This window comes from Leptonotus elevatus, chromosome 8 (genome assembly GCF_054856555.1).
Source record: "Leptonotus elevatus isolate MCC_2025b chromosome 8, RoL_Lele_1.0, whole genome shotgun sequence".
NCBI classification, from domain to species: Eukaryota; Metazoa; Chordata; class Actinopteri; order Syngnathiformes; family Syngnathidae; genus Leptonotus; species Leptonotus elevatus.
The window spans coordinates 9,065,441-9,087,346 of record NC_141246.1 but is presented as its reverse complement, the minus strand read 5'-3'; the positions used below and the strand labels follow the sequence as shown (position 1 = coordinate 9,087,346).

The following is a 21,906-nucleotide window of genomic DNA, read 5'->3' as shown; positions in this document are numbered from 1 at the left end:
GAGGTGTCGGTTAAGGCATGTCTACCAACGTGTCAGCTTTACTCCAGTGTTTACTTCTTTCCATTCAAATCAGCATCATATATCATAGGGCTGTGCAATTAAACACAATTCAATTACAATTTCAATTATTACACTTTTAGTTTAGTTCATGTTTGATATCATTCATGTCTTAATGGGGTTTTTTTGGGGGGGGGGGGTTGAGTTTGTTCAAAATATATTTTTGTAGTTTTTCTTCATTAGGAGTAGTAGAAAGTGATTGTGTTAATTATTTAGAATGGCAAAGCAGTGACATCAAACATTGTTTAAAACCTTTAAGGGATACTTGACTCATTAGAACATTTTCAGCAGTGAAAAGTTAATATTTTGTCCACAATTAATTTGATAACTTCATTATTTTTCATGTGCAATTAATACCTTTAGAAACTTCCGCCACCCCACTTGCTGTCGACTGAAGATGACATCATCTGCGCTGAGGAAGTAAGTAACGACCAATCATGGCTCACCTGTTTTCTGGGTTTGGTCAGTAAACTGAGCCATGATTGGTCGTTACCTACTTCCTCAGTGCAGGTGATGTCATCTTGGAATTTTTTTTTGTTGCAGATATTCATTGTACATGGAAAATTATACATAAATTATCGACAAAAAGTTGAAAATGGTTGAAAATGACTCTTGAGTTATGTATCACTTCAAAGAAAATCTCTCCATTCCTCCATACCAGGTTTGAAGACCTCTGATCCTTTTGGCTCCTCAGCCAGGCAGGTGGCAGCCAGCTGACGTACTGAGGAAGGAAACACCAACTTGAGAGTTCCCACTTGCACTGCTTCCCACTCGGCAATAAGCGTCATGTCTATACCCAGCGGCAGCCCAGAGCGAGAAGGCTGCGGCCTGGCTCCCACACACCTAGACTGCCCCTCTTCTCCTCCTGGTTTGGATCCAGATCCCCTGTCCACAGGTAGTCCAGTCCTCAGCCCAGATTCCTCTTCCCATGATGCGGTGTTGTCAGCGCCTGCAGTTTCCCCGGCGGACTCCGAGAACCTCAGCCCAGATGAACTGGAGCTGCTGGCTAAACTGGAGGAACAGAACAGGTGATAAGAAATGGTGGTTGCATTATTTACAGTACAAAGAATCATGTCATCATTTCAATACAAAAAGTAGCATAAAAATAAGTATCACATGTCATTGGTTCCCATCCAAAAATGTGATTGCACTCAAAAGACCACTTGGCAAGAACGAGCAAACCTAATTAAGATCAGCTTCTGTATTTGCCAGAATTTTGTCATTAGAACTCGTGCATTATTCATAAGCAAATGACATTCATGCAAGGTTACCAAAAGTGCACGTTTTGTGGAAGTCTGAAGATGGTTTACGAGGAGTATTAAGGCCACACAAAAACGAAAAAAAATCTTCATAGTTATGACTGTGCAAATGGCAGGTAATAAACTTGTAATGTTGGAATAAAACAAAAGGGATTTCACTAACTAGAGGCTAACTCGTAACACGTTAGAGAAAGACACCAAGCTTGTGCTTCCATGGAAATTTTGATATTCACTAATTCATTCAAAAGTTAAAATTTTTTACTTTAATCTTGTAAAGGATGCCTCTATTCTCATATTATAAACTTCTTCTTCTAAAAAAAAAACCCACTACTCTCAAAAGCAATACTTTATTCTCATGATTTACTTTTTTTCCTTGAAAGATGCGTCAGTTCTTGCCGATACTTTTCATTTCAGTAAGACCTTTTTTTTTTAATCATAAATATTTATTGTAACATACAAACATGTAGTTCTGTATTCTAATTATATTGCTTTTTTTTCTTAAAAAAAAAACCATACATAATGACATAACATTACATAATTTTCTTTAAAAAAACAATACTTTGTTATTGCAATAGTTCATTCAATTACATACATTATATATTATCCTTATGGTACAACTTTATTTTCATCATATAATTTATTTCTGGGGAACAAAAAAGGCTACCCATTTATTTCAATTTTCCCCTTATATTCTTTGCTAAATGTGTAGTAATCCTGCTAACAAACTGTGTATTCATTAGTAATGTTATACTTATCTATTATTACAAGGTTACTGGAGGCTGACTCCAAGTCCATGCGCTCCATGACGGGCTCGCGACGCAATAGTGGCTCGTCGCTGGTGTCGAGCTCTTCGGCCTCCTCGAACCTGTCTCACCTGGAGGAGGACACCTGGATCCTTTGGGGCCGCATTGTCAACGAATGGGAGGAATGGAGACGCAAGAAGGACAAGCTCCTCAAGGTGTGTTGCAGGTTGACTTCATTCCTGCTGACTGCCTCGGTTTATTTTCAGCTACCTTTTTCTTTTCATAAACGAGCAACTCGAGTGTTTTTTGAGTTTACAACTACAGCATAAAGCCAAAGGAAATGGTGACCTTTCCATAGGACAGGTGCAGTCAAGTAATCTTACCGATTTTCCAAGTACACTGCCAAACAAACAGCCCCCTCCCTGCAGTGATCTACGCAAGAAAAAAAAAAAGAGATTTGCATCACCGTGGTAACATGATCATAATCTTGAGGAGACACGCATCATTCTAAGGGAACAAAGCTGACATGCTAGATAATGATGTCTAGTATGAGTGCACAAAAGTAGCCTCTGTCGCATTGGCCTTTGTGTGTGCTGTGTAGCAAAAGGGAAAACCTTAGGGACGGCAAGATGGATGAGAGGAAGGACAGCCAAGTGAGTCAGGATTAAATGAGAGCGGAAAAACGAGCAAGGAGACATTTAAGCACATGAAACAAGGACAAAATACGACTCTGACTATGACATTTATGACATTACAGCTCCTCAAAAACATGGATCCAGTAAGGGGATATTTTATTTTATTCTATATTTTTATATATATATACTTTTATATTATCTTTATTTTTAGATAAAATATTATTTAAATTAATGAATGATTGAGATTTCAAGTAAAGTAAGTAAGAGTAGGAGGAAAAACAGACACAAAACAGAAAAAAAGAAAATTGCCCTACAGACATAACATTTATTTTTAAAAAGGCAGAAAAGAAAATGTTTAACAGTAACTGTAAAATGTCCCATAAAAAAAAGTCCCGAAAATAACCGTAAAATGTCCATAAAATTACCCAAAAAGTCAGAAAATTTGGATTTAAGCAAAGGCAGGAAAGAAAATGTAAAAAAACAAGAAGGAATCTCAAAAATGACCTTAAAACGTCAGAAAAGTGATAGCAAAAAAAGCTGTAAAAAATGTCAAAAAATAGCCAGAAAAGGCAGAAAATTACAATGTGTCCATAAAATTGTTAAAAATTGAAGAAATTAACAGATAAGCAGAAATGTCTAGAAATGTATGAAAAACTAAGTCTGAAAAATTACACCACCACCAAAAAATGGAAGGAGTAAAGGTAGAAGAAAAGGAATCTCTAAGTATTGGATGCTGCATATTTTTCAGTTATGGTGCAGCTCTAATTAGCTTGTGCCACTGTCTTCAAATGTTTTTTGTTATTTATTTAGCCTAAAAGGGCTCTTTTGACAATAAATGTTGCCGACCCCTGATCTCTGTCAACAGACTGCCCCCATTCCATAAAAAAGGAAAAAATACCCCAACTATAAATCTTCTCCACTGATGAAAACCACAACTACCATATGACCCACATCTGCGACCAAAATGAGTTTGTCACCCCTGCTTTAATGAATAAATACTGCATTCATTCATGGGTGTGTGTCCTCCAGGAGTTGATCCGGAAGGGCATTCCTCATCACTTCCGGGCCATCGTGTGGCAGCTGCTGGGCAATGCCACGGACATGCCGGTGAAGAATCAGTACTCGGAGCTGCTCAAGATGTCATCCCCGTGCGAGAAACTGATCCGCAGAGACATCGCCCGTACCTACCCCGAGCACGAGTTCTTCAAAGGTCAGGACAGCCTGGGCCAGGAGGTCCTCTTCAATGTCATGAAGGTAAAATCACATCAGTGCTTTTAAATCTCTCTCAATATTTAGATTTAGGATTTTTTTTTTCCAAAAGCCAGAATGGCCTTGAACTCTCAGGCCAACCCCAGATGTTTTTAAAAGATGTTTTCATATGTAGCAAAAATGTTTTTTAGGCATACTCCCTTGTAGATCGAGAGGTGGGATATTGCCAAGGCAGTGCATTCATTGTTGGCCTGCTGCTCATGCAGGTAATTCCAACATGGTAATTTGTCCCACTAGAATAAAAAAAAAAAAACAGGAGTCACTGTGTCACACTACAGTTACTAATGCGGGAACTCTCCACTCACACTTTTGTGCCAGATGCCCGAAGAGGAGGCCTTTTGCGTGTTTGTGCGTCTGATGCAGGAATACCGTCTGCGAGAGCTCTTCAAACCCAGCATGGCTGAACTGGGACTCTGCATCTACCAGTTTGAATATCTGCTACAGGTAAAGAGCAAGCAGCAGGAGGTTACATCCACTGGGGGGCAGTGAAGTAACACCAGTTTTTTTTTCTGACATCTGCTTAAGAATAACTTGTGTGTGTTATTGTCATATCAGGAACAACTTCCAGAGCTTAACGTCCATTTCCGGTCCCAGAGTTTTCATACATCTATGTACGCTTCGTCCTGGTTCCTCACACTCTTCCTCACCTTTCTCCCTTTGCCTGTCGCCACGCGTATATTTGATATTTTTATGTATGAGGTAGGAGGATTTAGATTATATTTTTGATTTTATTGAGTCATCATATAAAACCAAGTTGTGTGACCTTTCTGAAGGGCCTCGAGATCATCTTCCGTGTGGGCATGGCCATTCTGCAGTACAACCAGACAGACCTCATTCAGCTGGACATGGAGGGCATGTCACAGGTAAGTAGTCCCCGGTGCAGAACTTAAATTATCTACATTCAAGTGCATATTTAGCATCTATATACAGTGTTGACTTAACTCTTCAACTCCCTTATTTGGATTATTGTCGAAGGGGATAGGGACCGGACCAGCTCGTGAATAGCGAAAATCAATCTATAATTTACGGCCATTGAAATGCATTCGGGGTGATTTTTTCCCTCTTTTGTTTTAATAAAACCAAAAACAGATGCTAATAAACATTATATATACATTTTCCATTAAAAAGTGGGTGGGTGGGAGACGGGATTAAAAATATTGTGTATGGGAAGAAGGGTGTGTTCAGTTTCATTTTTTGGCCACAGGAGGCAGTAGCGATTCAGAATTTAATTTTTAGTATTCAGAAGCTTTAAGTAATTTCTAGGGGGGGAAAAGACACATTCACTCAAAATTTGAAGATGTCATGGATAACTTCATGCTTAATTGTGTGTATTTGATGGATGCAAGTGATGTACTGCAGAGCATCAAGGGTTGTAGTAATACTTGCTAGTCTATTGTGGGCTGACAATGCAGCAGCTGCAAATGTGTCTGATTTGAATAAGGGAGCATCTTTGCGGCTCTCTAACTCCAACTGTTCCTCGTGTCTTCCAGCATTTTCAGAAGGTGATCCCCCACCAGTTTGACAGCTGCCCGGACAAGCTGATCCTCAGGGCATACCAGATCAAATACAACCCCAAGAGAATGAAGAAGTGAGAGCCCTTGTTACCTCATAGCCCGGGGAGAAAGCTTTTCCAGCAAAACCCAGAGCCAATTTAATTGTTTTTAATCATGTAAAATATGAGCCTTTGTTGTTTTTCCTCTGTTTTCATCAGGCTGGAGAAAGAATATACAACCATCAAGAACAAAGAAATGGAGGAGCAAATTGAGATCAAGGTGTGTAGGCTCAAATGTTTTTCATGACATTCATCTATGAAATGGCGCATGACAACATTTCCTTTAACAAGCTGTTGTTATTGTGTATTTAAACACAGTATTTATGTTTGATAGGTACAGGTGGGTGGGGGGGTTTTTGGGAGGTTTATTTTAACAAATATGTAAAAAAAAATCATCTTTGTTTACTTTATTCTGAAAGAAAATAACTTTAGACATTTCACCTTAAAAAAAAAAATAATAATAATACGACCTATTTTCTGAACTTTTTTTTGCTCTGTTTTACTTGGTTTAAGACTCATTTTCTCATTGAAAGGGGGGGAGAAGATATTACAGTTGTGACTTGAATTTAACTTATTCTGTGACTGTGGTACCTCGTACGGTTACCTAACATACACAATCAACAGAATTCTTCATGATGATTAATAGTCCATCTTTTCATCCAAACATAGCTTTGTAACTGTCTGTTCTTGTTTTCAGAGGTTGCGCACAGAAAATAGACTGCTGAAACAGAGAATTGAAACCCTGGAGAAGGTAAGAGATGAACTTTGCGTGTTTGTAGTATGTACTATTCTTTTTCCTTCTCTCCAAAATGCTATTTTCTGACTGATCTTCATGCTGCCTCTTTTTTCTTCACCTCTTTTTTCCCCCCCACATATTGGTTCATCTTTTCTTTTTCTACTTTCGGCTTTCTTTGTGGCTTCTTGTTTTTCTACATCTTGTTTGCGTCCCTTCATTGCGCTGTAGGAGAGTGCTGCTCTGGCAGATAGACTCATCCAGGTAGAGTACTTGGTGAACCACTTTCCCGCTCGCTTCACAGCCCTCTCCTCAACAACTAACTCACTTCTTGCCCGTCTTACCAAACTTGGTCAAACCTGCATGAAAATGATCGTTTTTAATGTGAATATGTTCAGTCCACAAACCTGTTATGTTGTCCCAATGTGCATGCTATTTAATGCATATACTGTACTCTTGCATGTGGAATGTAAACACCACTACTATTTTATGATGTAAAACTCGGAATGTAAGTACACAAATAATTTGGTAAATGTTTGCTTTCTTTGTGAGAAGTTAACATATCCTTTCCTAAAACAATTTTTTGGTACAAATAAGGATAAAAGAAGTACTGTTCCTGTATGTTTTGCTGACTTTACACATAACTTACTGTTCCTCTGTCTTTCTAAATATGATGTGTCCGTGGAAGATATGCAGTGGAATTTCAAATGTTGAGCACAGTCTGTACCAGAACCTGATTTGTTCAGATTTAAAAACAATTTCTACCATAAGAAATAATCAGTTCCAGAAAAAAACCCTGTACAAGCAATATTTTAAGTAACATTTTAACATTCTTAACGATAATAATAGTGTGTAACCTAAAACATAAGTCTTTCAACACTCGTGAACTTTGAGGAAGCCATGGCAAAAGTTGCATCAGAGATGCGCCCCCTAAATCTCATTCTTATAACAGAAACTATACACTTGTGCAAAATAAGTTAACCATATGTGATTCAAAACATCAAAAACATTTGAAAAACACAAGCTGTAGTGGCATATATAACTCATGTCTGGATTTCACAGGTTAAATGTCGCACCATCTTGAGCTGGAATATTTTCTGGTGTACAATATATTCTTCTTGGGCAAGTCTACCTCACAGTTCTGAGGTTTAGGGGTCGAATCTTGTCTCCGGCCTTCCTGTTTTTGTTCTTTTGCAACATTGTAGAAGTAGTTTTCTCGAAATTGTTGGTCAAATTTGAGCATTCTACTGTATAATATTATCTAGGCTGCTCATCCAGCTCTCTTAAAGAAAGCAAATGCCCTTTCTCCCAAATAATATAACCATCCCTTTTAAGGCTTGAACATGTGCCATGCAACCAAGTTACCTGTAAGCATGACAATATTATTAACCCATTTACCTACATTGATATTTGATTTCATTTGTGTCTAATTTCATAATTTAAATGCTGTTCTGGTGTGCTATTGTAGGGTCAGGTGACCAGGGCGCAGGAAGCGGAGGAGAACTATGTGATCAAGCGAGAACTGGCGGTGGTGAGGCAGCAGTGCAACGTAGCCAGCGAGGGTCTCGAGAAGGCGCAGGACACCATCCGAGAACTGCAACAACAAAAGGTAATCACGGGAACGGAAGTGTCGAGTGGCACATCGAGTTACGCGTGAGCCGAATTAGGAGTGACTCAAGATCCGAAAGTCGTCGCTCATCCGATTTATTAAAAAAAGAAGAATAAATAAATCGACTAAGTATTTAACTAAACCACCATGCTAACACACAATGCAAAAAGCCGTAGATGCATATTCTTCTCTTAAACTCCAAATATTAACTCATTCACTCCCAGCCATTTTCACTGAAGCAATCTCCTTCACTTCCCAGCTATTTTACTGGATTTGGACAGATTTTGCAAGGCCCACAGAATATTGTGTTCTATTGCTATAAAAACATGGAACCTACCAAAAGAAAGATTAGAGTCTCTTCTTTCATCGGGAAAAAAAGTATATTTCTATCTGTTTCCGTTTTGCAGCAATTAGCATTAGAATATAGCTAGGTTTCATCATTATTCGTAAATCTATTTAGAACTGTGAGTAAATTAGCTTTTTTCAACAAGCCCTGGTTGATCTATTTTGCTCTGCTGCCACCTGCTGGCCGTTTTTGTAATAACTACCATTGCTTCATGCATTCTCTTGAGTTCAGAGGCTGCATCAAAGCCTTCTGTATGCTCTAGCGTTTAAAAAACATATGAATACGTCTTTGGGACACGTAAAACATTTAAAATAGAACATATTCATACGTTTTTGGGAGCAAATGAGTTAAGAAGGTATAAGGCGTTGAAGTATCTCTATAACTATAGAACATAATGGCATTTTCTTTCATGGGTCTTTTTGCCTTTTCTCATCCATGTCTCTGTATTGTAAAAATATGCAAATGTCAAACATTCAATCTGTGTATATATTTTTTTTAATTGTGCCATTGCTTTGGTTCTGTTAAACTAAGCACCAATAATGACTCCTTAATGTTATTCAGTTCTGATTGTGCACAACACCCACAACTAGAGTTGAATCACCTCCAGGCTCCAACTGTCTTCTTTGATAAACAAAAGCCGAGATGGCCAAAATGACACATTCGCTCTTTCACTCACGCTATGCTTTTGTAATCCCCCTCAAAGGAAAAGCATTAGCCACACAGTTTGCAGTGTTACGCTGGCATGGAAAAGTTGCTTTCTGTTTGCTGACATTTCCTGGCATTTGATCAGTAATGCTGGCTTGAGGCCAACTATAGTCAGTTTGAAATGTATGCTTTATTGTAACCTAGAATGGGTTGTTTTAAAAGTGGCCTAAATTTGTGTTGCCGAGTGGTCACATTTAGTAATTAAAGTTGATGGAAATGGCCTTAAAATAAAGTCAGCTAAAAAACGTATTTTGATAAGTCTTAGCTTTGCCTTGCTTAACCTGCAAGTACCATAACAAGGTGTGATCAAGTGTTTTATTGATTTTATGTTTTATTAGTCATGTATAGTTTGTCATCAACCTTGCTTATTGGTCTGTAAATATACTGTGTAATGTGCAATGCTGGTTTCAGTACACAGAGCCGTTTGTGAACGGTCTGCAGACAGAGCTGGAGCAGTCCAAGCTGCGTGAGGCTGAACTTCTGGGGGCGATGAAGGAAATGCAAGACAAGGTGCTCGATCTGGAGAAGGTGAGCCTGCAGAGCGTTTACTTGCATTTGCATAATATTGCCAACCTATGATGGAGTGCAATTCTGTTCAGTGATAATCTCACTAAAATAGAATATCATTTATTTCAGTAGTTCAGTTCAAAACGTGAACCTGTGTATTATACAGATTCATCACACAGGAAACTAATTTTCAGCCTCTTCGAAAGTTACAAAAATCGTTTGATTGCCTCAAAAGGTTGTGCAACAAAATATGAACACATTTCATTTTGTTCAAGTCATGAAATGTATCGAATATTGTCAACTAGAAGTATGCTGTAGACATTTTACTAACCGTTGACACTTTTTTTTTCTTTTTTTTCACAATCCAGAGGAGCAGCTGTTTGCCTGATGAAAGCAACGTGGCAGCTCTGCAGGAGGAGGTGAACCAGATGAAGCTGAGGGAGCTGGAGACGCTGCGCTCATTCAGAGAGATGCAAGACTCGGTCGCTGAGCTCAACCAGCGCTGGCAGGTGAACGCACAACACTCACAAGCCGCTCTTGTTTCTTGTCTTATCACGTGCTCCAGAATAGTTTTTAATTTTTTTTGGGTGCGTCTGTTCATGCTTTTCTCAGCAACATCACATGACCCGCAGCGGCAGCACAGGTGGCGGTGGCAGCCACTGGAAGGAATCGCCAAAGAAGAACGCCATGAATGAGTTGCAAGACAAGCTGATGACCATCCGCCTGAGGGAGGCGCAGGCCCAGGCTGAGCTTCGAGAGGTCAAACTCAAGGCTGTGCAGCTTGAGAGCCAGGTCTGACACAGCTGTCCATCGACTTTCAGTATTGCAAAAGGCACCACCCAATCGCGGGGCACGTATAGGCAAACAAACATTCACACTTACTTTCAGACATAAGGACAACTTAGTCATCAATTAACCTAAAATGCATGTATTTTGGGATGTGGGAGGCTACCAGGTCTGGCACAGTTTATACAATTAAACTATTGGTGAATATTGTAGTAAAAGGAGTTTCAAGCCCTAGTAGTTCTTCCAAGTGTTAGAGTTCACACAAAGTACAGCTGTCAAAATTAAGTGATTAATTGACAAGTAATCGATTATCAAATTAATCGACAACTGTGTTAATATTTGGAGCCATTTTATCATTTAAAATTGTCCAAATCCTCTGATTTCAGCATATCAATAGTAATTGTTCATTGATTTCTGTAGTCCTTGTTGAAAGAATTATCGTCTGTGTTTAATCAAAATAAGACATTTGCAAACATCAGTTTATACTTTTTAAAACAAGATTAGGGTCTCTTCTTTTATTAGGAAAATAAAGTATATTTCTATCTGTTTCCAGTTGAGAGGCTGCATCCAAAGCCTTCTGTATGCTCTAGCATAAAAACGTAGAAATACGTATTTGGGACACTTAAAACATTTAAACCGTATTTATACCAGTTACATAGTACAGCTGTTGTACTATGTAACCGGTTCAGTCCACTTTTTTTTAATCAGTATATGAATACAAAGTACAAAATAAACACCAATCACTGGTTAATAAACAGTACCCAGGGGTTAAAAGAATGCTTTTGTAATACACTTTAATGCAAAATTCTAATTAATCAGATTAATCGATGAAATAATCGATAGATTAATTGATTGCAAAAATATTGGATAGTGACAGCACTAATACAAAGCATAACATGTGATCTGGTTAGATTTGACAAATATTAGCATCTGAAGACTTTTTCTTATTTATTTATTTTTTAACTTATTTTTTTAATATTACATTTAAAATTGATTCCGGCCAAATTCATCATCAGGATTATGCTCTGCTAACTCACAACAAATTTGCAAAACAAATCACATTTTTATTGTATTTATATATTCATTTTGCAGAATTTTGTTTTAATTGATTATGAAAGATGTGTACAAAATGCTCAATCAAATTTGAAGGACATTTGTAACGCAGTGCACCTCTTAAGATATTTCCTTAAAATACCTCGTGAGGCTGCTCATACTGTTGGAATAGGTTTTGCCTAAAAGTAAATGCAGCATACCGTACGTAATTTTTTTCGACTTAAGAGACATATTTTCACCCAAAACATTTTTGTCAAATTTGAAACTGTTCCCGTCATGACGACTTTCCGCTCAAGGGGTTCCATTATGCCAATGCATAATAATAAAAAAAATTGTAGACTGGGAGCCAAACAGACAAACAACATAGAAGGTGCACCAGTGAAAACACAGGCCAAGATGATCAACCTAGTAAATAAAAAATGTCTGGCTTTCCCCTTCTCTGTTTTAGAACACAATCCACAGCAAACTGATCGGGCGCCATGAGCAGGAGCGCTCCGCCCTCCAGGATCGTCTCCAGATGTCATCTAATCAGAACAAAGCTCTCCAGGCCCAGCTCAACGAGATGAAACGGAAACAGGCCGAGTGGGACTGCAAGGTGTGATGAGAGGGGTGGTGGGGAGGGACGAAATGGATGGTACAGAACCAGATGTAATTAAAAACAGCAATGAAAGCGTAATATAGTCATGTGGATGATTCACAGAGGTCCAAACGGGATTTAACCCCTCTCACATTGTCCTTTTCACAGAGTAAAGAGGAAGTGATGGCCGTACGACTGAGGGAAGCGGACAGCATGGCTGCCATGGCCGAGTTCAGGCAGAAGATAGCTGAGCTCGAAATACAGGTGAGGATGGATGGCTCGTTCAGGGTTGAGCAACCGGCAGGATGCTTACCATGTATCATGAAAATAAAACAATAACAAATAAAGTATCAGTGGAACTGTTATAAAAAGTCCCCAAAACATTTCACCTGCAAGCCTTCTTCACATATAATAAATGTTTGAGCATTACATTCTAATTTTTTTATTTTTTTATTTATTTATTTATTTATTTTTTTAATACCCAGCTGTCTGTGACAATTTTGAGGAAGTGTGATCCTCAAAAAAAACAACTGTAAACCTAGTATGATTTCAAGCATTCTGATAACTGGACATTTTGACCATACCTGTTCAAATAATCAAATATATAGTAAAGCTTTGGACAGAGTATAGTTTTGTAATATACATGGTTGACTCACATCACCCATAAACAATGATTTACCTGTTCCAAATCACTAATCAAAGAAAATGTGTGTAAGATTTTATTAGTTGTCCTCATTACGGTCATGATTCTCAGAACTATGCAGGCCGTTATATCATATATTTTCATAAATCTAATATGGTCCCTGATTGGAAAGTCCTTCCATAGTCCATACTAGGTCAAAAGATTTAATTTTCATTTTATTTAATTGTTTATTAAGAACATTTGACACATTTGCTCCCAAAAACATATAAATACGTTCTATTTTAAATATTACCCTGCTCCTAAAGACGTATTTATGCGTTTTTTTATGCTAGAGCATACAGAAGGCTTTGATGCAGCCTCTGAACTGAAGAGAATGCATGAAGCAAACGGTAGTTATTCCAAAACCAGCCAGCAGATGAAAGCAGAGTAGAAGAGATCAACCAAGGCCATGTTGCAAAAAGCTAATTTCTCCACAGTTCTAAACTGATTTGTGAATAAATGATTAAACTTGGCTATATTCTAATGCTAATGGCTGCAAAACAGAAACAGTTAGAAATATACTTTTTAATATACCCCTCTTTTTTTTTTCCTGTCCTCAAGCACCTCAAATCCACCCCAAGATCTTGACTGTGTACCTATGTGTGTTTCAGAAGGAAGAAGGGCTGATCCAGGGCCAGCTGAACCACTCTGACTCCAGGCAGTACATCAACCGGCTGCGGGATCAGATCATTGAGCTAAAAAATGAGGTCAGACACACACCTACACGCAAACACACACAAAGTTTCAACCTTTAGTTGAGCTGGAGCGGGAAGAAATGATCTTTTGAAAATGTCATTGTAAATGTGGCACAAAGTAATCTGTGCAGTATGTAGGTGTCATACAGGAAGCCGGCTCACCATCTCGTGTGTCACTTTGCTGCACATACACAGTAAATTCTTTAGAGTAAATTTTACTCGATTTAGCGTGGTAACGAATAGACTCAATTTGAAAATTTACACTTAGAAGAGAGTCAAATGAAAAATAAAATAAAAGTCACTCAAGGGTTGAGGAGGAGACTGCTACTCTACCACCTGAGCTATGCCATTCCTACTGTTTGCTTATATCCAAGAGGAGATCGGAATTACAAAGATTCCAGCTGACACGAGCGATACTAACACACAGCAGGAGCTGCGTGGCTCAGGAAATAGATGGGCCGTCTCCCAACCTGAAATTATGGGTTTGTTCTCAACCCTTGATTGACTTTTGTTTTTACTCTCTTCCAAGTGTAAATTTGACTCTATTTAGAGTGGGACCAAATAGACTCAGTTTAGAGTAAAAATTACCTCTACAGAATTTACTTTGTAATTGATTCAACAATGAAAGTTGGTCAATGTTTTCCACTTTCTAGAAATCCAGAAAACTGATTTTGGCTATTTTTATTATTTAATTCTGAATAATAGTTTAGATAAGGATTATTTATCACAAATAAAAAAATTCCTCTAATACTGCAGCTATACTGCAAACTGACAAATATTTTGTTTGTTTGCCCACATTGATTGATTGAAAATCTGTTTTAATTTGAATTGTTTTGAGTTGTTTTACGATTCTGAAAAAGGGTCAACATTTTAAACGTGGACTTTTGTAAAAAAATTATATATTTTAAGATTTTTTTCTTTCTTTCTTTGTTTAGGCAAAACAAAATATATAAAAACAATAATAATAATAATGAGAATATGCAAACATTACACAAAGTCCAGATCCTTGGAGTCAAGCCCCAAACCTGAAAATTGTGAAGAAGACGTGCAAACCACTTATCCGACGTGCGAACCACTCAAACACCGTGCTGCCTTGGTTATTATCTTTTCATTACAGTAATTTCTGTACTATAAGGCGCACCTGGCTATAAGCCGCGCTAGCTAAATTTTGGGAATACTTGCGTTTGTCACCCATATAAGCCGCACCAGATTGTTAGCCGCAAGTGTTTTTAATGTTACCGCACCGGGTTCCCGCTACTTTCTTTTCCATAATGAGGATGCAAATTGTCTCGCTCCCGTTCTGTCTCTCCTGCTGTATTTGGGCTCATTTGGTTTGTTTTGCTCTGCCTGACGTTCTTTATAGTGCGCCCCCCTTGTGATCTAATGGATAAGCCGCACCTTTATATTAGCCGCCGAGTCGAATGCAAGTGAAAAAAGTAGTGGCTTGTAGTCCAGAACTTACTGTACATTAGATTGTGTTTGCGACTTGCAGCCATTATGACTACAGAACACAGTGAAGAGCAGCCAGAAACTGAATACTGTATAACTGCATGAATACAATGAAGCATGCAGTGCTTTGGTAGCCCCCGTTCTCACTTCCCACACAGAAGTCTTATATAGTTCATTTGTCTTAACACACTAAGCACCGCTTCCACCCACAAACGTTTCCAACTTCGTCATTGTCGAAACCCCTTTGCCTCCTTTTGAATCATGTCGTCTCAACATTAAAGTTCATTTTAGAGCCTTTACTTAAGTCACTTTTTTTTCAGATTTTCAGTCACTTCATTATACCAAAGCATCCAATACTAGGATTGTATTGAAAATTCTAACTAAATGTTGTTACATTTTGAAAGTGAGTCAGTGCGTGACTCGGATTCTCAAGCGAGGGGGTGAAATGAGACTTCCCTGCTCTTTAGCGCTCACCGCTTGCTTCTCTGCTACACCCCCCCCCCCCCCACACACACACACACACGTTTTTCAACAAAACTGTGGCTTTATGAACGAGAGTGAAACTCACGTACAGATGAAAAATCTCAGTGTAACAGTGTTTTAATGGTTGACTCATATGTAGAGAGCTGATGAGATGAGAAAGAAATTCAGATTACAATTGTCACGGTATGTTGGTAGAATCATGATATATGGCTTTAAACATTGCTTGTTGCTAAAAAGATGACTTTATATACATATTGCGAAGACATGCAATAAGTTTTACATGGAATTTTATGCTCTTACCTGAATTTGACCAGTCAGACACAAACTTAAAATCCAATAGTTCAACATTATCTAGGGCAATTTAAACTAATTACCTAAGAATACGTTGATCTTACTTATTTTCCCACATGAAAAAAATGTTATTCTTTCATTTGATAATACAATTTTTATTTCTTTAGGTACATGTTAAATATTGCAATAATATCAATGTTGCAATGTTCAACAACTATATCACATATCGCATGTTTGCAGCCCTAAAACAAACTATAAAATACCATACATAAATTAACAATAAATAAACAGAATAAATATTATGCATATCAGTACTTGATCATAGTTAGGTGAAAACCTCTCATGTCCAAATTTGATCAATTTCACTTTTTTTTTTTCACAAGTCGATAGGATTTTACTGCTAAATCCCCCACGTGGTTCCATTATTAATTATTTATTCCAAATTATTATCCAATCTAAAGTTTTAGATTGCTTGTTGACTTTAACGACACAATGTTTAACAACTCAGAAAAATAAAAAAATGTAAATGTCCACAAAAATAATAATTTTAGGGATGTGCGGTTTCTATCCAACAGCGACAAATTAGAATTAACTGAACCAAAGCAGCAAAAATAGGCAACAACGTCGTATGTAAGGGCATAGCTCAAAAATACTATAGTGGCTTTGTGGGCAATAGAAAACAAGACCTGTTGCGAATAGCGAAAAAAAAATTGATGCGCCCTTAAAATTGTTTGTAATTGCCTATAGTTGCCACAAGATAGCACAAATGACCACTCCTTGGTACCAAGATGCCACCAGGTGGTGCTAAAGCCTGTCATTGATTTGACCTTGAACACAGTGTGACATCCTCTTTGCGTTTCCAGATCAGGCTATTGCGAGGTCAGAAGGCCGGGGTCCCAGGTTCCAGGCTCCCCACCGTGGGCGCCAACTACCAGGATCTCTGCCTGGCTAGCCCCGCCTCGGCCGAGGGCGACTATCTGAGCTCTGACGAGGACCTCCTCCACAGCCCGCTGCCCCCTAACGCCCTTTACCCGGTCATACCAGGCCCGTGTCACCCGTCCGCCCGCCTGGACAGCGAAGGCAGCACGGACAGTGAGGCGGAGGAGCGGACTCGCCCGGACCCCACGCAGCTCTACGGCAGTATGGTGTGCGCCGAAGCCGTGGAGAACTGAGGAGCACTGATGGGTTGTTATGGTGACACTGATGGACGATATTCCAGCAAAGTGAGTGCATCCCTCCCATTTTTGTGAATATTTTTATAGATGTCCTTTCAGGGGACAACACTGAAGAAATGACACTTCTCTATAATGTAAAATAGTCACTTGTCAGTGTAAAGCTTGTATATTTATTTTATTTATTTTTTCTTGAGAGTTCAGTATTGTTCATTCCGCAATTCAACATGTCTCATCATCATCGCTATTTTTTTTTTTGGGTGTGTGCGAATTTGTGCTCTTTAATTCATCTGAAACCTGTTACAAATCCAAGACCCTTCACCTTAACCGGATACTTCAGAGTCGTGAAGTTGTCAGGAGACCAGAGGAAAGACCAAGGGAAGGAAAAATTAAGCAAAGTGAGATCCAATACCAACCTCCACCAACAGAGTTACAAATTCAGAATCTTTCACCCACCCCAGATGCATCCGAATTCCAACCGGATTTAGAGAGACATCAAAAGACCAGAAGAAAGACTAAAGGAAGGAAGGAAGGATAGATGAAGCAGGGTGAGATCCACAAATGCCAACCTCCACTGATTCAGCATGTATATTTAAATTTCAACTGTGATACAAACTGGTTATTCACTACTACACATTTTAGCAAAGTGTCTTTTTTTTCAGTGTTGTCCCGTCAAAACAAAATATTTAAAAAAAATGTGAGGGATCTCCTTGTTTTGTGAAGCCCCGCACTTCAAAAACTGTCCTCTACTCCAGTACATATCCCAAGCCAACGCGCGAAATAGACTGACATGGACCTGCAAGGCTGCCGCTCTTCAATTTATTGATGATGTGAGATTAGCTGGCAGCCGATATCGAACTCTCCTTCCTGATTGAGTTAGAATGTCGGATGACACCGTTGGCACATCAATCCTCGCTGCCTTCACAACAAAAGGTCTTTCAGCCCGCTCATGCTCATCAAAACAGGCCCGAGGAGCAGCAGAGGAACATATTCGCATCACCAAATGGCGTCTATACACACATTTCTACCATGTCAACACATGCGGGACGGGACGTTCAGAGTGCAAACATATTGAAGACAAAAAAAAAAGAGGAAGAAACGCAACATTGCCAAATCGTTTTTTTGTGTGTGTATTTTAAAGTAATTTATATGTTATGTAATTTATTTTGATATGATTTTTATTATCAAGTGTCAAACCATAGGAGTATGTCTGAGGTACCGGCAGAGGCCTCCCTCTTTCCCTCCCTCCTGTGCATACAGTGTGTGCCAACCGAGTGCCACCACGACTGTTGACTGGCTGTGTGCTGTGACGCAAGGTGAGACACTCCATGTGCTGCTATCATGTTTAATTTCTGCATATTGTAACGTCACCTCTCAACATGAAGTCATTATTACGGTGTCATTGCTAAAACTAGCTACTTTGTGTGGAAATGGATGCTAATATTAGCATATTTTACATATCAAATAGGCCTACTGATATATTCAATTTAAATATTATCTACACAACTTAAAAGTGTGTCATTAAAGGAGATGACCTCACTAGTCTAAATGTGACATTCTTATTAATATTACATTTGTGGAATATGAGTTAAGCAGCAAAATCCAACCATTTTGCCACTTGCTGTCTACTGAAGATGACATCACAGTTGCTCAGGGCTCAGGCAACGAGCAATCACAACTCATCAGTTTTCTGAAGCTGAGCTGTGATTGGTTGTTACCTGAGACACAATGGACGCCCTCATGAGATGGACGAAAAAGACTGGATTTTGCTTCATAACTCATATTGCACAAATGTAATATTAATCACAATGTCATGTTTAGACTAGTGAGGTCACAGACAACATATTATTGTCAAGAAATGTTTAAGGTTGACTTCTACTTTAAGATTTAAAATTGCAGTGTCGCTTTTGAGTCAACTGAAGAGAAACAGGGTGTCATGTCTGCGTTTTGCACTACACGAGATGAGTCATTTGTTTAGAATCGTCTTGTTTTCCATTATATGTGATCATCCGTCCCCGGGAAAAAAATTAATTGGATCTTCCCTTAACGCCGTCGAAAGGGTTAAAGAGGATGTAGTATTGCCAAGTGTACTGTTGCAAATAACAGCCTTTTAGTGGTAATTGGGGCATGTCACAAGCAAGGCCTCTCTCGCCACTGGAATCAGTGTTAACGATGTTGTAAAACTTCCTTCTGTTTCTTAAGCTAAACCAGACTGTGGACTGAGATTTTGCCCTTTTGATTGTGAGCCGTCACTGAAAAAAAGTTATTTGGATTCACTTAATTTGTTCATCCGTTGTGCTTGATTAAAATGTGGTAAACTGATGTCATTGTTGCAAAGGGTACGTTAATGTAATCAGTTTACCACATTTTAGTCATGTATGTGTTCAATTTAAGTAAATTCAAAAGATGTTTTTTTTTTTGTTTTTTTTTTCAGTTTAGAGAGCCACAGTGGGTAGCAAGTTTGACTAAATTCTGAAGTTCTGAGTTCAAATCCCGGCTGACCTTTCTGTATGCTTCTGTGCTTGTGTGCCATTTCTTCACTACTTTAGCGCAATGAAAGATTGACATTTGTTTCTCTTCGACACGAGTGAGCTTTTATTTTTCGCAATCCAAACGGTCACCGCCTCGGAAATATTGTAACATTTTTGCAAGATTGAGAGCAACAGTGTCCACAAGAAAGCTTTCAACTCAGCAGATCGTGATGATTGTTAATGCTGCGTTCAAGAAATGTGTTGTTTTTTTTCTTTAAAAAACGCTTTTTGTTATACACTTAATGCTAAACAACGTATCCAGGTCCTCGGTCACGTGTTATGTTTACTTTCGACTGCAATGTGAAAATAACGTAATTGTGTTTTGATAACAAATGACAATGTGCATAGAGTCTAGCTATCCAGTGGTTAGCGACAGAAGCTGTCTCATTACTCTGTGAATTACAGGCCAACCAGAAAATTTTGCTCAGATTCTAAATGTTGATTGAGTTTTTTTGGTTGTTTTTTTTTAACACACAAGTGGGATATTTTCTTGAATGCAGCATTAGAATTCAAATCAATATAGTCCTCAACATTTTTTGTTTTAGTGGTTAGCAACAGAAGCTAACCTAGCACTCTACATCATCACTCGGTGAATAACAGGCTAACCAGCAAATTTAGTTCAGATTCCAAATGTTGATTGAGTTTTGTTGTGTTTTTTTAAACACACAAATGGGATATTTTCTTGAATGCAGCATTAGAATTGAAGAAGAGTTTTTGAGAGGGTATCAAAGCCCGTCTGAAATATTTAGTTTGCTTCAAGGCGTTGACAGTCACAATGTGCATCTCAATAAATAATAATTTTGTGGAAAACTAATTCAATAGCTCAGTTTAAAAATTTAAATGATGATTACATCATACATCTAAGTTCGACTTATTTAATTGAACCAAATACTGAACTGAACTTTTGCATGATATCAAATTTATTGTGGTGCCGATCGGCCATGGTTAGCGCAGCGGGTCATGAAAAAAACGGCAAAGCAACAAAAGGATTGCCAGTCTACGGATTGACTTTGTTAAGCCAAAAGAAAAACAATTGGCTCAGTGCCACCACGCGTTACAATGATCGTAGCTTCCACGGCATCAAAATAAAACTTTTACCACCCAAGAAGAAGTGCTACACATGCACACAAAAAACAAAGAAGCGCCACCCTGTGGCGCGGTGCCACACTGCCGATTGTTACAGCTTGTATACAGGGAAAGGAACGTGAAGCACAATTCAACAATGGAACAGGGGCTCATTGGTTCAAAACATTTCATTTCATCGTCAAAGGCGGCACACGTGCGCACAACTTCACATTTCATTGTTCAATTAGGACTTAAAAATCCCCCCAAATCCCAACACGTCGGCCCTAAAGTGACGGTGCTCTGATGTGACGGCAACTACTGTGACAAACTGTTTTTTCCTACTGAATACTGGGCTATACTTGCTTTATTATGACATCATTTAGACCACTGCCATCCGTCCTTTCCCCCCTCCTGTTCATACATCAGTCATGTGCCATAAACATAAAGTACGTACTCCGTTGTCGTATTTGAACACCTTTATGTAGCAAGACTTTGGCGATTAAGGCAACTTAATGTGTTGGCACTGTGTTATCCATGCGGTGTCAAACATTTTGTCACCTTCCCCCTCTTCTCACATTTCGTTTCATGTACTTGTCGCATACATTTAATACAACTAAAGCTTCTATAAAGTCTAATATGATGAAAGACATTTCCGTGTTCTGTATCCCATGAACAATACTAAATAAAACTTTGACATTGCACCTTTGCAAAGGTTTGCTTGTCTCTTTATTACATCGATTAAGTTTAACCGTAAATTAGCAACTTCAAAAGTGATCTCGGCACCCCACCTTGGAACAAAGGGAGCAGATTTGCTGTTCTATTCTTGTGGCCCAGCAAGGATGCGTACAGATGCGTCTCACGGAGTGTGAATATTGTGGGAACACTTTATTTCACTAGTTAAAAAATATAGCATGTAGAGTTAACAACATTTTATTTGAGCATTTTCATGTTCATAGCTTACCGCTCACAAAAAAAAAAAAAATTTTGCCATCTCATGAAATCTTAATCTTTTATTATAAACATTTTTTGTTTGGAATCGGTCTTTGGAAAAGTTAAGAATTAACTTAAAAATTTAAAGGGAGAGTGTGTAGAATATAGTGGCATCTAGTGGTAAACTAGTAGAATATAAGGATCTTCAAAGTTCGAAGCACACGCGAACGGTGCCTCAGAGGGACCACACTTCGCAAGCTTACCACCAATTACAATGTTCGTGAAGTTCTTCTCCGTCGGGTACCTGTGCAATAAGATGGCGGGTCAGCCTTTTATAAGACACGGCACAACCTATGTAATATAATTAGCGATAGACTAGACCTACGATTTTTTATATATATATTTTTTTCTTCTTTTTTTTAATATCCGTTAAAGATATTTTTATTAATAGTGGGTTTCTAAAATGAGTGAGCATTGTAAAATTCACAAATTCTACACACTGTTCCTTTAAAGCAACAATATGTAGGAATTTGACAATTTAAAAAAACGCTTAAAAAAAATTTAATTTTAAGAATTAGTCTTGTTGCTGCCAAAGCTGTGGCAACCCCTGTACTATCGGTACACCAGCCAGGACGCATAATGTCCGCTTGTGTCTTATTACATCGATTGACGTAACAATATCTCGAAATTTGACCACAAATAGTTTTTAAAGTGATCTTAATGATATCTTAATCGCTGTCAAAGGCATTCCTTATGCTAACATCATCCAAGACGCAT

The 21,906-nt window shown here is 38.4% G+C and overlaps 1 protein-coding gene across 2 annotated transcripts in view; it reads left to right on the top strand.

Moving 5' to 3' along the window:
- Positions 1-20,898, top strand: part of evi5l (ecotropic viral integration site 5 like) — a 29,700-nt gene extending 8,802 nt beyond the window's left edge. Inside the window, exons 2-20 of one of the 2 annotated variants that reach the window (XM_086082973.1) lie at positions 719-1,085; positions 2,085-2,274; positions 3,724-3,948; positions 4,095-4,169; positions 4,282-4,407; positions 4,519-4,662; positions 4,737-4,826; positions 5,454-5,551; positions 5,675-5,735; positions 6,213-6,266; positions 6,480-6,512; positions 7,717-7,857; positions 9,320-9,436; positions 9,784-9,924; positions 10,028-10,207; positions 11,703-11,849; positions 12,000-12,095; positions 13,125-13,220; positions 16,295-20,898. In XM_086082973.1, the coding sequence (XP_085939099.1) occupies positions 844-1,085; positions 2,085-2,274; positions 3,724-3,948; positions 4,095-4,169; positions 4,282-4,407; positions 4,519-4,662; positions 4,737-4,826; positions 5,454-5,551; positions 5,675-5,735; positions 6,213-6,266; positions 6,480-6,512; positions 7,717-7,857; positions 9,320-9,436; positions 9,784-9,924; positions 10,028-10,207; positions 11,703-11,849; positions 12,000-12,095; positions 13,125-13,220; positions 16,295-16,603 (2,565 nt within the window). In that variant the 5' untranslated portion in view covers positions 719-843 and the 3' untranslated portion in view covers positions 16,604-20,898. The remainder of the gene's footprint in view (positions 1-718; positions 1,086-2,084; positions 2,275-3,723; positions 3,949-4,094; positions 4,170-4,281; positions 4,408-4,518; positions 4,663-4,736; positions 4,827-5,453; positions 5,552-5,674; positions 5,736-6,212; positions 6,267-6,479; positions 6,513-7,716; positions 7,858-9,319; positions 9,437-9,783; positions 9,925-10,027; positions 10,208-11,702; positions 11,850-11,999; positions 12,096-13,124; positions 13,221-16,294) is intronic. The other variant, XM_086082974.1, reaches the window with a different exon arrangement.
- The last annotated feature ends 1,008 nt before the right edge of the window (positions 20,899-21,906 follow it).